We start from the raw sequence: 18064 nt of genomic DNA, 5'->3' as shown, positions 1-18064 counted from the left end.
TAAAATGAATTTTTTTTTTGGGGGGGGGTTTTACTTATTTACAATTTCTGCTGCTGTTTTACATCCTGGCATGTGCTGACAATTTTGGCCCCAACTAAGCAAAATTTACATAAGCATACATGTGAATATATATATGTGTATGTATGAAGGCCACCGTGCAGCATTTGTCTAATTGAGTTTCGTCGCCTGTTGGTAGTGCATATCCACAAATATAGAACAATCTATATTCGCGGTTGGGACTGGGACAGCCTTTGATGGACCTTGCCTGGTTATGGCTCTGGCCATTTGTCTGACATTCACAAAATTCAAGCGGTTCACTTATTACTGACAATTGAGATACATACGTTTATGTTGGAATTAAGATTTATATAATAGCAGTTCAGTATGTTGTTGTATATTGTTAGTAGTAAAACCAAACTATGGTGCCTATAATTTGAAGCTACCGTCATGATTTTCTTACCCTAAACGCATTAAGAATCGGTGAATGTAACAAGCAGAAGGAAGCATCTCCGATCCGTAAAGTACATATATGTACTCTTGATAAGGGCGGCAACCTTAGCAAAACCTAACCAAAGGATTACGAACAAACTGTTATAGTTTACTAAGCAAACCTTGTCAATATTAGTTAAGTTAGTAAAGTGGGATAGGGTGGGAAGTGGATGGGAGTCAAAACAAAGCTTAGCAGGCGCTTAAGTTTTTGCAGTGGAATTATTACTGCTACCACTCTAGATTTCTTCAGTTCTTAGCAGGCCCAAGATTAGCATATCTACTGAAACAATATTTCATTTCGTCATAAAAGTTTATTGACTTTTCTATCCTCTCTGAGGTGTGGTGACCATGCTTCCGACAGGGGGTCGGTGCACTTGATTTTCTTCGTTAACCTCTTCATCGATTTGCATCATTCCTGCTGCATTTGACATAAATCTAAATACGCATCCGACTGGAACAGCGCTGATGCAATAGAGGCGTGAACTGCACGGCTGTAGGTCAGAACAGCTATCGCTCTCGACCAGACAATGTTAAGTGTGTTAAGTAACATGACTTTACTCTAAATACATCTTTGATTCGGTGGTTGTGTTTCGCTGCCTTTTCAACTTTTTTCCGTATTGGCTGCACTGTGGATAGGATCTGTCAAACTACTCATCCCATGCGAATGTTAGCTAGCTAATCCAGTTGCTTCAAAGAATTCTTTTTGTGCACCCGTCAGAACAGGCGTTGATTATCTCTATACCCACATTTGGGTAAATTAACAATTACCAAACATAAGTCCTTACAAAATACATGAATGTCTCATATAGTTTGTAGTCCCTTTAAGTACCAGTAACCCAATACTCAAGGCTGCCGCTCCAGGGTTTGCCAGTGCTCAAAATTTGCAAATATGTCAGACTGGACACAGAAGCAATTTATCAACATGGAACAAGAACTGAACCAACTGGTCAGTTGAAAGCAAGCCCCTAAGGCTGTAAATGCATTTTTTGTTTGATGCTTGGATTAGCATAAAACATGCATATAAGTACACATGATGCATGTATATAAGAATAGTTATATATGCACATATGTGAATCTGCGCAATACATAAATATGTCAAGTAAGCCGTACGTTCCTGACTAGGGGATACCCTCAACTTTCTTCTACCAACACCTAAAGCAGTAATTTAAAAGGGTTAATAACATAAGTTCCCCTCAAAAGGACTCAAACCCGCGACAGACCGCACCGTCTCCACTCGACAGCCATTACAAGTAGGGGCTTGGAGCTCATTTGATTAGCAGAAGAGCCATCTGCAGTTAGCCAAAGATTGAATACCGAAACAGATTGATTTTTGTTCGTAATAAACATTTATTATTTGGATTGTTTTAGTTTTTTTATTAGGAAATTTTTATATCTGATAGAAATATTGATTAAAATAGTTTTATACTGTTCCTATATGCCCTTTGGACACATTAATTAATATATATTATTTTAAGATTTTAAATAAATTTTAATTGAAATGCATAAGTGCTCATTTTGTAGGAAATAGTAAACTTTTTTTTACATTTGATTAGCTACAAATTGCTTTTACAAATCTTCCAATATAATAAATTCTAATTTTTTGCCTATACGTTGTTAACTATTACATGATATTCTCCAAATTATTGCTTAATTTTCGACTAACTTTAATCTTCGATTATTTTAAGTTAGAATTTCTTATACAAATATAGTGAAAACTTTTCAGATAATAATCTGCTTAATTTGAATTATATTTCACATCACCCTAAAATTACTTTTTAGATATGGGTATTTGTAAGTAGTAAGTTAATTTTTTTCTATAAAGCGCTTAGCAAGAAACAAAATGGATATATGCTAGTTTCGAAAACAAACAAATTGAACAGCGCTAGTAATTTCTTATACTAAAAAATATAACAAATCAAAGTACAAAGACACAAACCCCAAAGAATACTCCCCGCGACTTTAGTGATTGAGTAGTATTACAAATTCAAATGTTAACATTTGGAAAATATCATTAATGCAGGGCTTGTCAGTTACAGTACAGCTAAAATGAAAATGAACCCGCTGAGTTTAATATTCTTGATCAGAACGAGCTGAATCGAGCTATTCTTGTCCGCCTGTCCGTCCGTCTATATGAACGTTTCGATATACTTACTACGAAAATACAAAGCTAAACACATGAAATTTGAATTGAATGTTCTCGTATACCACACGCACGACTAGATTGTTTTTTTTCCCCGATATCTTATCCCATTCCGAATATATTGAACATAACTTTAAAATTATATGCTCTAATTATACCAAACTTGTTGTATAGCTTCTTCTATATTTGATCAAAACCTGTCAAAATAAAAGTCCGCCAGTCTGTGTGTCCATCAATATGTATAAACACGTCGATCTCAGAGATTTAACATCTAGACCCTAAAAATATTGAACATATATTAAATTTGTTTCAAATAAACGACAACTTGTCCCATTGGTTATGAAATCGATAAGAGTCGATATCAAAATTCAGCTTTTAGGCACATATTTGAGCTGGAAAGACCAAATTTCGAATATATATACTCTATTATTTTATTCTTGTGGTATACACAGATCTAGAATATTCTCCTTTTTGGATACTTATATATTCATTATTTACACACAGTTAAATACCATTCCTTATATCACTGAATAATAATAAAGATCGGACAATAAACACCGAGAAACCATTGACTTCTTTTCTATATATTTTCTGCTCATGCAAGAAGTATGTTAGCCTTTTTTTAGCCCGTGCTGTCATAAACTGACAAACTCTGCAGTAAAGAAAGTTACGTTGTTTTGCAACTCGCAATCAACTGAGCAGCAAACTATATCTACATTATTTTAGTTATAATATACCAGCAATTTAAACATGCTATACATTTTCTATATTTTTGTTTATACTAATTATTCATTTCATACTTTAGCTCTTTTTTTGCAGTAGGTTATTCCTATGCACATTTATTAATCATACCTAATACGTTTTTAGACACATTTATCTTATTACTGTTTTTCGTAATTTGGCATGTTTTTTATTGAATTTTGTAATTTCTATATGTGAGTCAATTCATATAATTTCAGAATTTTCACATTAAGCTATTTCTAATCGGATAATTCGACTTATTTGGAGACTTAGCTATAAATTAAAATCAAAGGGCAGAGCAGCTATAACATTATACTCTCTAAAAATTGACCTTAAATTTAAAGAATTCCATTAATATAAAAAAAATTTTTCTTTGGAAAAATTAAGTTCGCACAAGAACATATTCATAAAATTGTTTCCAATTAATTAATTGAAAATTCGCAACAGAATGCTTAAAGTAGCCTTTAATACTTTTTCTTCTTTGATAAACGTTTTTTTCGTAGGTCCCATTTACAGAATTTCTGTTTGAAAATATTAACAACAAAACATGGTTTTCAATAAGTATCCAATGGCGTCAATTAAAAAAAAAATGAATATGGGTAAAAATTTTTAATATCTATGAAATAATCATAACATTGCTCTTGAAGCTTTTATGATATCCTCTAAAATAACCATATAAAGATTGGAATGACCAGCAAAACTATGGTGTATTTCACATGGTCACTGGAGTTACAACCATCCTCCGTGCAGCAGTAGGTCTGGGTTTCCCAAATTTCTGAAAGAAAAATACAGATGTGAATATTCGTAAGGCTATAAGAATAACAATTTATTAAAGAAAGAACCACTATCTTCGGCCCACCGAAGATTAAATAACTTGGTATATGTTAATAATGCTAATTTGATTCGAACCTCGAGCCCAGATCTTCTTTTTGATGCAAATAACCGAACCCCTTTCACAAATAACAAACAATCCCGAAGTTAATCGGTTGCCTAGAAACGACGCAAATCATCAAATATTGGATTACGTGAGAGACATAGAAGCACTAACCACAGAACATACAGATGGGACAGTTAGTAGAAGAGCCTGTGACCATGAATCTATTTGATTTCTGGTCCAAACTCGACTTCGCTTTTGTTCCAGAGAGTAAGAAATACATATGTATGATTTGTGTGGTAGAACGGCATCGCTGTTTTATATTTCGCTCCCACTCCATCCATTGAGTAATAAAGAGAAAGCGCAGGCGTTTGGATCAAAAGATCTTTTTCGAAATATGTCCTTCATGAGCCAAAACGAGGTTGCAAACGTAACACCCGGCCGTCTGCAGCTACTTCTGCCTGTGCCCAAAATTCAATCACAACTTATGTCGTTTTGGAACGTCATATCTCCCCGCGGAGCTATTATCCATCATACCGCGCGGAGTTATGTCGTTTTGGAACGTCATATCTCCCCGCGGAGCTAGTACCCATCATACCGCGTGGAGTTATGTCGTTTTGGAACGTCATATCTTCCCTCGGAGCTATTATCCATCATACCGCGCGGAGTTATGTCGTTTTGGAACGTCATATCTCCCCGCGGAGCTATTTCCATCCGAGCGGAGGGAGTTATGTCGTTTTGGAACGTCATATCTCCCCGCGGAGCTATTACCCATCATACCGCGCGGAGCTATGTCGTTTTGGAACGTCGTATCTCCCCGCGGAGCTATTACCCATCATACCACGCGGAGTTATATCGTTTTGGAATGTCATATCTCCCCGCGGAGCTATTATCCATCATACCGCGCGGAGCTATGTCGTTTTGGAACGTCATATCTCCCCGCGGAGCTATTTCCATCCGAGCGGAGGGAGTTATGTCGTTTTGGAACCTCATATCTTCGCGCGGAGTTATGTCGTTTTGGAACGTCATATCTCCCCCCGGAGCTATTACCCATCATACCGCGCGGAGTTATGTCGTTTTGGAACGCCATATCTCCCCGCGGAGCTATTACCCATCATACCGTGCGGAGTTATGTCGTTTTGGAACGTCATATCTCCCCGCGGAGCTATTTCCATCCGAGCGGAGGGAGTTATGTCGTTTTAGAACGTCATATCTCCCCGCGGAGCTATTACCCATCATACCGCGCGGAGTTATGTCGTTTTGGAACGTCATATCTCCCCGCGGAGCTATTACCCATTATATCGTGCGGAGTTATGTCGTTTTGGAACGTCATATCTCCCCGCGTAGCTATTTCCATCCGAGCGGAAGTAGTTATGTCGTTTTGGAACGTCATATCTCCCCGCGGAGCTATTTCCATCCGAGCGGAAGGAGTTATGTCGTTTTGGAACGTCATATCTCCCCGCGGAGCTATTACCTATCATACCGCGTGGAGCTATGTCGTTTTGGAACGTCATATCTCCCCGCGGAGCTATTTCCATCCGAGCGGAAGTAGTTATGTCGTTTTGGAACGTCATATCTCCCCGCGGAGCTATTTCCATCCGAGCGGAAGGAGTTATGTCGTTTTGGAACGTCATATCTCCCCGCGGAGCTATTACCCATCATACCGCGCGGAGTTATGTCGTTTTGGAAAGTCATATCTCCCCGCGGAGCTGTTATCCATCATACCGCGAGGAGATATGTCGTTTTGGAACGTCATATCTCCCCGCGGAGCTATTTCCATCCGAGCGGAGGGAGTTATGTTGTTTTGGAACGTCATATCTCCCCGCGGAGCTATTACCCATCATACCGCGCGGAGTTATGTCGTTTTGGAACGTCATATCTCCCCGCGGAGCTATTTCCATCCGAGCGGAAGTAGTTATGTCATTTTGGAACGTCATATCTCCCCGCGGAGCTATTTCCATCCGAGCGGAAGGAGTTATGTCGTTTTGGAACGTCATATCTCCCCGCGGAGCTATTACCTATCATACCGCGTGGAGCTATGTCGTTTTGGAACGTCATATCTCCCCGCGGAGCTATTTCCATCCGAGCGGAGGGAGTTATGTCGTTTTGGAACGTCATATCTTCGCGCGGAGTTATGTCGTTTTGGAACGTCATATCTCCCCGCGGAGCTATTTCCATCCGAGCGGAGGGAGTTATGTCGTCTTGGAACGTCATATTTTCGCGCGGAGTTATGTCGTTTTGGAACGTCATATCTCCCCGCGGAGCTATTACCTATCATACCGCGTGGAGCTATGTCGTTTTGGAACGTCATATCTCCCCGCGGAGCTATTTCCATCCGAGCGGAGGGAGTTATGTCGTTTTGGAACGTTATATCTTCGCGCGGAGTTATGTCGTTTTGGAACGTCATATCTCCCCGCGGAGCTATTTCCATCCGAGCGGAGGGAGTTATGTCGTTTTGGAACCTCATATCTTCGCGCGGAGTTATGTCGTTTTGGAACGTCATATCTCCCCGCGGAGCTATTTCCATCCGAGCGGACGGAGTTATGTCGTTTTGGAACGTCATATCTTCGCGCGGAGTTATGTCGTTTTGGAACGTCATATCTCCCCGCGGAGCTATTACCCATCATACCGCGCGGAGTTATGTCGTTTTGGAACGTCATATCTCCCCGCGGAGCTATTACCCATCATACCGCCTGGAGTTATGTCGTTTTGGAACGTCATATCTCCCCGCGGAGCTATTACCTATCATACCGCGTGGAGCTATGTCGTTTTGGAACGTCATATCTCCCCGCGGAGCTATTTCCATCCGAGCGGAGGGAGTTATGTCGTTTTGGAACCTCATATCTTCGCGCGGAGTTATGTCGTTTTGGAACGTCATATCTCCCCGCGGAGCTATTACCCATCATACCGCGCGGAGTTATGTCGTTTTGGAACGCCATATCTCCCCGCGGAGCTATTACCCATCATACCGTGCGGAGTTATGTCGTTTTGGAACGTCATATCTCCCCGCGGAGCTATTTCCATCCGAGCGGAGGGAGTTATGTCGTTTTAGAACGTCATATCTCCCCGCGGAGCTATTACCCATCATACCGCGCGGAGTTATGTCGTTTTGGAACGTCATATCTCCCCGCGGAGCTATTACCCATTATATCGTGCGGAGTTATGTCGTTTTGGAACGTCATATCTCCCCGCGTAGCTATTTCCATCCGAGCGGAAGTAGTTATGTCGTTTTGGAACGTCATATCTCCCCGCGGAGCTATTTCCATCCGAGCGGAAGGAGTTATGTCGTTTTGGAACGTCATATCTCCCCGCGGAGCTATTACCTATCATACCGCGTGGAGCTATGTCGTTTTGGAACGTCATATCTCCCCGCGGAGCTATTTCCATCCGAGCGGAAGTAGTTATGTCGTTTTGGAACGTCATATCTCCCCGCGGAGCTATTTCCATCCGAGCGGAAGGAGTTATGTCGTTTTGGAACGTCATATCTCCCCGCGGAGCTATTACCCATCATACCGCGCGGAGTTATGTCGTTTTGGAAAGTCATATCTCCCCGCGGAGCTGTTATCCATCATACCGCGAGGAGATATGTCGTTTTGGAACGTCATATCTCCCCGCGGAGCTATTTCCATCCGAGCGGAGGGAGTTATGTTGTTTTGGAACGTCATATCTCCCCGCGGAGCTATTACCCATCATACCGCGCGGAGTTATGTCGTTTTGGAACGTCATATCTCCCCGCGGAGCTATTTCCATCCGAGCGGAAGTAGTTATGTCATTTTGGAACGTCATATCTCCCCGCGGAGCTATTTCCATCCGAGCGGAAGGAGTTATGTCGTTTTGGAACGTCATATCTCCCCGCGGAGCTATTACCTATCATACCGCGTGGAGCTATGTCGTTTTGGAACGTCATATCTCCCCGCGGAGCTATTTCCATCCGAGCGGAGGGAGTTATGTCGTTTTGGAACGTCATATCTTCGCGCGGAGTTATGTCGTTTTGGAACGTCATATCTCCCGGCGGAGCTATTTCCATCCGAGCGGAGGGAGTTATGTCGTCTTGGAACGTCATATTTTCGCGCGGAGTTATGTCGTTTTGGAACGTCATATCTCCCCGCGGAGCTATTACCTATCATACCGCGTGGAGCTATGTCGTTTTGGAACGTCATATCTCCCCGCGGAGCTATTTCCATCCGAGCGGAGGGAGTTATGTCGTTTTGGAACGTTATATCTTCGCGCGGAGTTATGTCGTTTTGGAACGTCATATCTCCCCGCTGAGCTATTTCCATCCGAGCGGAGGGAGTTATGTCGTTTTGGAACCTCATATCTTCGCGCGGAGTTATGTCGTTTTGGAACGTCATATCTCCCCGCGGAGCTATTTCCATCCGAGCGGACGGAGTTATGTCGTTTTGGAACGTCATATCTCCCCGCGGAGCTATTACCCATCATACCGCCTGGAGTTATGTCGTTTTGGAACGTCATATCTCCCCGCGGAGCTATTACCTATCATACCGCGTGGAGCTATGTCGTTTTGGAACGTCATATCTCCCCGCGGAGCTATTTCTATCCGAGCGGAGGGAGTTATGTCGTTTTGGAACGTCATATCTTCGCGCGGAGTTATGTTGTTTTGGAACGTCATATCTCCCCGCGGAGCTATTTCCATCCGAGCGGAGGGAGTTATGTCGTTTTGGAACGTCATATCTCCCCGCGGAGCTATTTCCATCCGAGCGGAAGGAGTTATGTCGTTTTGGAACGTCATATCTCCCCGCGGAGCTATTACCCATCATACCGCCTGGAGTTATGTCGTTTTGGAACGTCATATCTCCCCGCGGAGCTATTACCCATCATACCGTGCGGAGTTATGTCGTTTTGGAACGTCATATCTCCCCGCGGAGCTATTTCCATCCGAGCGGAAGGAGTTATGTCGTTTTGGAACGTCATATCTCCCCGCGGAGCTATTACCCATCATACCGCCTGGAGCTATGTCGTTTTGGAACGTCATATCTCCCCGCGGAGCTATTACCTATCATACCGCGTGGAGTTATGTCGTTTTGGAACGTCATATCTCCCCGCGGAGCTATTTCCATCCGAGCGGAGGGAGTTATGTCGTTTTGGAACGTCATATCTTCGCGCGGAGTTATGTTGTTTTGGAACGTCATATCTCCCCGCGGAGCTATTTCCATCCGAGCGGAGGGAGTTATGTCGTTTTGGAACGTCATATCTCCCCGCGGAGCTATTTCCATCCGAGCGGAAGGAGTTATGTCGTTTTGGAACGTCATATCTCCCCGCGGAGCTATTACCCATCATACCGCCTGGAGTTATGTCGTTTTGGAACGTCATATCTCCCCGCGGAGCTATTACCTATCATACCGCGTGGAGCTATGTCGTTTTGGAACGTCATATCTGCCCGCGGAGTTATGTCGTTTTGGCACGTCATATCTCCCCGCGGAGCTATTTCCATCCGAGCGGATGGAGTTATGTCGTTTTGGAACGTCATATCTCCCCGCGGAGCTATTTCCATCCGAGCGGAAGGAGTTATGTCGTTTTGGAACGTCATATCTCCCCGCGGAGCTATTACCCATCATACCGCCTGGAGTTATGTCGTTTCAAAACGACATAACTCCGCGCGAAGATACGACGTTCCAAATCGACATAACGCCCTCCGCTCGGATGGAAATAGCTCCGCGGGGAGATATGACGTTCCAAAACGACATAACTCCGCGCGGTATGATGGGTAACAGCTCCGCGGGGTGATATGACGTTCCAACACGACATAGCTCCACGCGGTAGGTATGAGTTATGTCATTTTGGAACGTCATATCTCCCCGCGGAGCTATTACCCATCATACCGCGCGGAGTTATGTCGTTTTGGAACGTCATATCTCCCCGCGGAGCTATTACCCATCATTCCGTGCGGAGTTATGTCGTTTTGGAACGTCATATCTCCCCGCGTAGCTATTTCCATCTGAGCGGAAGTAGTTATGTCGTTTTGGAACGTCATATCTCCCCGCGGAGCTATTTCCATCCGAGCGGAAGGAGTTATGTCGTTTTGGAACGTCATATCTCCCCGCGGAGCTATTACCCATCATACCGCCTGGAGTTATGTCGTTTTGGAACGTCATATCTCCCCGCGGAGCTATTACCTATCATACCGCGTGGAGCTATGTCGTTTTGGAACGTCATATCTCCCCGCGGAGCTATTTCCATCCGAGCGGAGGGAGTTATGTCGTTTTGGAACGTCATATCTTCGCGCGGAGTTATGTCGTTTTGGAACGTCATATCTCCCCGCGGAGCTATTTCCATCCGAGCGGAGGGAGTTATGTCGTTTTGAAACGTCATATCTTCGCGCGGAGTTATGTCGTTTTGGAACGTCATATCTCCCCGCGTAGCTATTTCCATCCGAGCGGAAGTAGTTATGTCGTTTTGGAACGTCATATCTCCCCGCGGAGCTATTTCCATCCGAGCGGAAGGAGTTATGTCGTTTTGGAACGTCATATCTCCCCGCGGAGCTATTACCCATCATACCGCCTGGAGTTATGTCGTTTTGGAACGTCATATCTCCCCGCGGAGCTATTACCTATCATACCGCGTGGAGCTATGTCGTTTTGGAACGTCATATCTCCCCGCGGAGCTATTTCCATCCGAGCGGAGGGAGTTATGTCGTTTTGGAACGTTATATCTTCGCGCGGAGTTATTTCGTTTTGGAACGTCATATCTCCCCGCGGAGCTATTACCCATCATACCGCGCGGAGTTATGTCGTTTTGGAACGTCATATCTCCCCGCGGAGCTATTTCCATCCGAGCGGAGGGAGTTATGTCGTTTTGGAACCTCATATCTTCGCGCGGAGTTATGTCGTTTTGGAACGTCATATCTCCCCGCGGAGCTATTTCCATTCGAGCGGACGGAGTTACGTCGTTTTGGAACGTCATATCTTCGCGCGGAGTTATGTCGTTTTAGAACGTCATATATCCCCGCGGAGCTATTACCCATCATACCGCGCGGAGCTATGTCGTTTTGAAACGTCGTATCTCCCCGCGGAGCTATTACCCATCATACCGCGCGGAGTTATGTCGTTTTGGAATGTCATATCTCCCCGCGGAGCTATTATCCATCATACCGCGCGGAGCTATGTCGTTTTGGAACGTCATATCACCCCCGGAGCTGTTACCCATCATACCGCGCGGAGTTATGTCGTTTTGGAACGTCATATCTCCCCGCGGAGCTATTTCCATCCGAGCGGAGGGAGTTATGTCGTTTTGGAACGTCATATCTTCGCGCGGAGTTATGTCGTTTTGGAACGTCATATCTCCCCGCGGAGCTATTTCCATCCGAGCGGAGGGAGTTATGTCGTTTTGGAACGTCATATCTTCGCGCGGAGTTATGTCGTTTTGGAACGTCATATCTCCCCGCGGAGCTATTACCCATCATACCGCGCGGAATTATGTCGTTTTGGAACGTCATATCTCCCCGCGGAGCTATTACCCATCATACCGTGCGGAGTTATGTCGTTTTGGAACGTCATATCTCCCCGCGGAGCTATTTCCATCCGAGCGGAGGGAGTTATGTCGTTTTGGAACGTCATATCTCCCCGCGGAGCTATTACCCATCATACCGTGCGGAGTTATGTCGTTTTGGAACGTCATATCTCCCCGCGGAGCTATTTCCATCCGAGCGGAAGGAGTTATGTCGTTTTGGAACGTCATATCTCCCCGCGGAGCTATTACCCATCATACTGCCTGGAGTTATGTCGTTTTGGAACGTCATATCTCCCCGCGGAGCTATTACCTATCATACCGCGTGGAGCTATGTCGTTTTGGAACGTCATATCTCCCCGCGGAGCTATTTCCATCCGAGCGGAGGGAGTTATGTCGTTTTGGAACGTCATATCTTCGCGCGGAGTTATGTTGTTTTGGAACGTCATATCTCCCCGCGGAGCTATTTCCATCCGAGCGGAGGGAGTTATGTCGTTTTGGAACGTCATATCTCCCCGCGGAGCTATTTCCATCCGAGCGGAAGGAGTTATGTCGTTTTGGAACGTCATATCTCCCCGCGGAGCTATTACCCATCATACCGCCTGGAGTTATGTCGTTTTGGAACGTAATATCTCCCCGCGGAGCTATTACCTATCATACCGCGTGGAGCTATGTCGTTTTGGAACGTCATATCTGCCCGCGGAGTTATGTCGTTTTGGAACGTCATATCTCCCCGCGGAGCTATTTCCATCCGAGCGGATGGAGTTATGTCGTTTTGGAACGTCATATCTCCCCGCGGAGCTATTTCCATCCGAGCGGAAGGAGTTATGTCGTTTTGGAACGTCATATCTCCCCGCGGAGCTATTACCCATCATACCGCCTGGAGTTATGTCGTTTTGGAACGTCATATCTCCCCGCGGAGCTATTACCTATCATACCGCGTGGAGCTATGTCGTTTTGGAACGTCATATCTCCCCGCGGAGCTATTTCCATCCGAGCGGAGGGAGTTATGTCGTTTTGGAACGTCATATCTTCGCGCGGAGTTATGTCGTTTTGGAACGTCATATCTCCCCGCGGAGCTATTTCCATCCGAGCGGAGGGAGTTATGTCGTTTTGAAACGTCATATCTTCGCGCGGAGTTATGTCGTTTTGGAACGTCATATCTCCCCGCGGAGCTATTACCCATCATACCGCGCGGAGTTATGTCGTTTTGGAACGTCATATCTCCCCGCGGAGCTATTACCCATCATACCGCCTGGAGTTATGTCGTTTTGGAACGTCATATCTCCCCGCGTAGCTATTTCCATCCGAGCGGAAGTAGTTATGTCGTTTTGGAACGTCATATCTCCCCGCGGAGCTATTTCCATCCGAGCGGAAGGAGTTATGTCGTTTTGGAACGTCATATTTCCCCGCGGAGCTATTACCCATCATACCGCCTGGAGTTATGTCGTTTTGGAACGTCATATCTCCCCGCGTAGCTATTTCCATCCGAGCGGAAGTAGTTATGTCGTTTTGGAACGTCATATCTCCCCGCGGAGCTATTTCCATCCGAGCGGAGGGAGTTATGTCGTTTTGGAACGTCATATCTTCGCGCGGAGTTATGTCGTTTTGGAACGTCATATCTCCCCGCGGAGCTATTTCCATCCGAGCGGAGGGAGTTATGTCGTTTTGGAACGTCATATCTCCCCGCGGAGCTATTACCCATCATACCGCCTGGAGTAATGTCGTTTTGGAACGTCATATCTCCCTGCGGAGCTATTTCCATCCGAGCGGAGGGAGTTATGTCGTTTTGGAACGTCATATCTCCCCGCGGAGCTATTACCCATCATACCGTGCGGAGTTATGTCCTTTTGGAACGTCATATCTCCCCGCGGAGCTATTTCCATCCGAGCGGAGGGAGTTATGTCGTTTTGGAACGTCATATCTTCCCGCGGAGCTATTACCCATCATACCGTGCGGAGTTACGCGTTTTGGAACGTCATATCTCCCCGCGGAGCTATTTCCATCCGAGCGGAGGGAGTTATGTCGTTTTGGAACGTCATATCTTCGCGCGGAGTTATGTCGTTTTTGAACGTCATATCTCCCCGCGGAGCTATTTCCATCCGAGCGGAGGGAGTTATGTCGTTGTGGAACGTCATATCTCTTCGCGGAGCTATTACAAATCATACCCGCGGAGCTATTACCCATCATATCGTGCGGAGTTATGTCGTTTTGGAACGTCATATCTCCCCGCGGAGCTATTTCCATCCGAGCGGAGGGAGTTATGTCGTTTTGGAACGTCATATCTCCCCGCGGAGCTATTTCCATCCGAGCGGAAGGAGTTATGTCGTTTTGGAACGTCATATCTCCCCGCGGAGCTATTACCCATCATACCGCGCGGAGTTATGTCGTTTTGGAACGTCATATCTCCCCGCGGAGCTATTACCCATCATACCGTGCGGAGTTATGTCGTTTTGGAACGTCATATCTCCCCGCGGAGCTATTTCCATCCGAGCGGAGGGAGTTATGTCGTTTTGGAACGTCATATCTTCGCGCGGAGTTATGTCGTTTTGGAACGTCATATCTCCCCGCGGAGCTATTTCCACCCGAACGGAGGGAGTTATGTCGTTGTGGAACGTCATATCTCTTCGCGGAGCTATTACAAATCATACCGCGCAGAGTTATGTCGTTTTGGAACGTCATATCTCCCCGCGGAGCTATTACCTATCATACCGCGTGGAGTTATGTCGTTTTGGAACGTCATATCTCCCCGCGGAGCTATTTCCATCCGAGCGATGGGAGTTATGTCGTTTTGGAACGTCATATCTTCGCGCGGAGTTATGTCGTTTTGGAACGTCATATCTCCCCGCGTAGCTATTTCCATCCGAGCGGAAGTAGCTATGTCGTTTTGGAACGTCATATCTCCCCGCGGAGCTATTACCTATCATACCGCGTGGAGCTATGTCGTTTTGGAACGTCATATCTCCCCGCGGAGCTATTTCCATCCGAGCGGAGGGAGTTATGTCGTTTTGGAACGTCATATCTTCGCGCGGAGTTATGTCGTTTTGGAACGTCATATCTCCCCGCGGAGCTATTACCCATCATATCGTGCGGAGTTATGTCGTTTTGGAACGTCATATCTCCCCGCGGAGCTATTTCCATCCGAGCGAAGGGAGTTATGTCGTTTTGGAACGTCATATCTTCGCGCGGAGTTATGTCGTTTTGGAACGTCATATCTCCCCGCGTAACTATTTCCATCCGAGCGGAAGTAGCTATGTCGTTTTGGAACGTCATATCTCCCCGCGGAGCTATTATCCATCATACCGCCTGGAGTTATGTCGTTTTGGAACGTCATATCTCCCCGCGGAGCTATTACCCATCATACCGCCTGGAGTAATGTCGTTTTGGAACGTCATATCTCCCCGCGGAGCTATTTCCATCCGAGCGGAGGGAGTTATGTCGTTTTGGAACGTCATATCTCCCCGCGGAGCTATTATTCATCATACCGCCTGGAGTTATGTCGTTTTGGAACGTCATATCTCCCCGCGGAGCTATTACCCATCATACCGCCTGGAGTTATGTCGTTTTGGAACGTCATATCTCCCCGCGGAGCTATTACCCATCATACCGCCTGGAGTTATTTCGTTTTGGAACGTCATATCTCCCCGCGGAGCTGTTATCAACCATACCGCGCGGAACTATGTCGTTTTGGAACGTCATATCTCCCCGCGGAGCTATTACCCATCATACCGCCTGAAGTTATGTCGTTTTGGAACGTCATATCTCCCCGCGGAGCTATTACCCATCATACCGCCTGGAGTTATGTCGTTTTGGAACGTCATATCTCGCCGCGGAGCTATTACCCATCATACCGCCTGGAGTTATGTCGTTTTGGAACGTCATATCTCCCCGCGGAGCTGTCATCCACCATACCGCGCGGAGCTATGTCGTTTTGGAACGTCATTTTCCAAAAGAACCAACAATAGCCGTGATAAAAGCACACCACAAATTCTGTCCTTCCATTTTTGTTTCAGGCAACAGCCTATGATCTTAATTTATACACCTTTTTAACTAATTGTTGTGCTTTCTAAGCACTGCTATGCCTTTAATTAGCTTTCAAGCATGCAAGCAGATCGGCAGATTTTCATCATTTTTCATTTTTCGATTTTTAACTATTTATAAGTGATGTAACCAAATAGCACAAACTTTCTTTTATATACATTCTAATTCAATGACTATGAAAAATATAATTTTGTATATAGTGTGCAACTATTAGTACAATTAATAAGCGTTTTCTTTAAAAATTAAATACCATTCTTTAAAAAAAAGCGTATCAATGCCTCGACGCGCCAAGTAGTTGTTGTACGTGTGTCTCATCTGACAAATATTGGTGCAAATCTGCATATGCATATGTATGTCTCTTTATTACTCAATGACTTAATGGAATCGAGGTGCTCCGTCTGTCCTGAGTTGCGTGCAAAGATTGGGTTAGCTTCGAGCACTAACCATACAACATATGTTGCAGGGGTAACCAATTTGGTTAAATAGATGGAACTTAAAGGTTAACGTTCCACATCGATTAAAAGAAGTAAATTATTTGATTTTAACAATAGTTAGTGGATATTGAAACGCGTAGATGCTGATGTATCTCTATAGCTCGAACTAGAATTTTGTGCATTTTGTGAAATTCAAAATTAGTGTAAACAAATTTATCATGGACAAATAACTCAAATGTATGATTTCTGCGACAGGTATAATGAATAAAAAACCTACCTTTTTCGACACACTCAGTAGCACAATCGCGCACAGTCGATAACTCGCTCACGTATTTCTGAAAATGCAAACAGAGAAACGACGCATAAATTAATGCCAATTTCAGGAATTTTGCAATTTGTAAATATTTAATAAGATCATACATAAAATTGAATGAAGCTCATGAGCCATACAGCTTTTATTCATACCAGCTGCTTGTTAACCATCTTGATATGAATTAGCCACAACGAATTATGTATCCAAAATATACCCAACAATTGAATACAAACCCCATTGAACTGGATTGGTCGATGTATTTTGGAATTATTCGGTTATTTATAAAACTGTACGACGACTTTTAAACTTTAACTAAAGGTTTCAAAATTAATTATTTTTTGGATCTGTTACCGAATCTACTTTTTGGATACATAAATCGGCGTTCTGCAGTTTCTATCAAGTCTCGATATCGATCTTGCGATTCCTTAAAGCTTTCAAATTAAAATTAATATTTCTGCAACTATAAAAAGATGAACTAAGGAAATATGATTTCTTTCTTAAGTTTATTAATCATAATGGGAATTAAATTTATTTCATAAATTTAATTGCATTTGCTGAGAAACTTTAGTGTCGAGTAGTCCCCACTAAAGCACTATATATATTTTCTTTTGTGTGCGCCTTTTAGAATTTTGCAGAATCGATTTGAAAGTAATTATCAAAATTAGTGCAAAACAAAACAAAATATAAACAATAAGAGTTTTACTTGTTCATGACCAACGATTATTGTATTAAACATTGTAATTTAAGCCCGTAAAACACAGCTTTAAGCCCGTCAAATAAACTTATTTGTGTATGTTTCGATATACATATTGCATTTCGGTATGTGTTATTAATTATACCCTTGTAAAGGGAGCAATAATTTGTCATTATATATGTGCCGAATAGAGGGCAGACATAAATATTCTTGTCTGTCGCCACCAGCCGAGTCGATGTAGAAATGTTTGTAAATCCCTTAACATCCAAACTAGTCTATGAGTTTAAAGTCTATCGTCTTGAAACGCTGCATAGATCGGACTTTCTGATGCAAGCAATACATTCAGATCGGGCCAACTTATTATATATGTAGATACCATGCGAACAAATATTTAGTTATTTTATGAAAAACTTTACATATGCACATCAGCCGTATCATCATCGAACTCAATGTCAGATAGCTCTATAAGAAGAATCAATCGATCTAATTCAGTAATTTTTAATTGGAGCTTGTTAAAGGAATTCGTATTGTAAACGTTTTCCTTTTTTACCCAGATCAACATCGAGAAAACAGTGCACCTGCGTCTAGTAAGCCCACATTAAATTGCCCAAAGCTATACGACAAGCTAGACAAAAACGTGTTCACCGCAGGCTGAAAGCGTAGCTCAGCTTGCAGCACTTAACCCCCTCAATCGATTGCGCCAAGGAATCCAGGGAGACGATGTTAAACGTCAAAGATTGCAAATCGCAACCCCTCTGCAATCGGCTTTTGGGTAACTGCGTGGCACTTAACAGCCGTGCGTGTATTCCTAGAGTTTTATGATATCTGAAGCTGGCAGTCAGCCCAGCAGGCAAAGAGTGGGTTATTATGTTAT

At 44.2% G+C, this 18064-nt stretch overlaps 1 protein-coding gene across 1 annotated transcript in view; it reads right to left on the bottom strand.

Annotated features, from left to right (window-relative positions):
- Positions 1 to 1893: 1893 nt before the first annotated feature.
- The window catches only part of LOC6629774 (uncharacterized), a 35483-nt gene continuing 19312 nt past the window's right edge, over positions 1894 to 18064 (bottom strand). Inside the window, exons 3-4 of the mRNA XM_002052952.4 lie at positions 16461 to 16518; positions 1894 to 4145 (exon numbers count right to left, since the gene is read on the bottom strand). Coding sequence (XP_002052988.1) covers positions 4033 to 4145; positions 16461 to 16518 — 171 coding nt within the window. The 3' untranslated portion in view covers positions 1894 to 4032. The remainder of the gene's footprint in view (positions 4146 to 16460; positions 16519 to 18064) is intronic.

This window comes from Drosophila virilis, chromosome 2 (genome assembly GCF_030788295.1).
Source record: "Drosophila virilis strain 15010-1051.87 chromosome 2, Dvir_AGI_RSII-ME, whole genome shotgun sequence".
In the NCBI taxonomy this organism is placed as follows: Eukaryota; Metazoa; Arthropoda; class Insecta; order Diptera; family Drosophilidae; genus Drosophila; species Drosophila virilis.
Note: the sequence above shows the minus strand (reverse complement) of the source record. Positions and strands in the feature narration are given on the sequence as shown.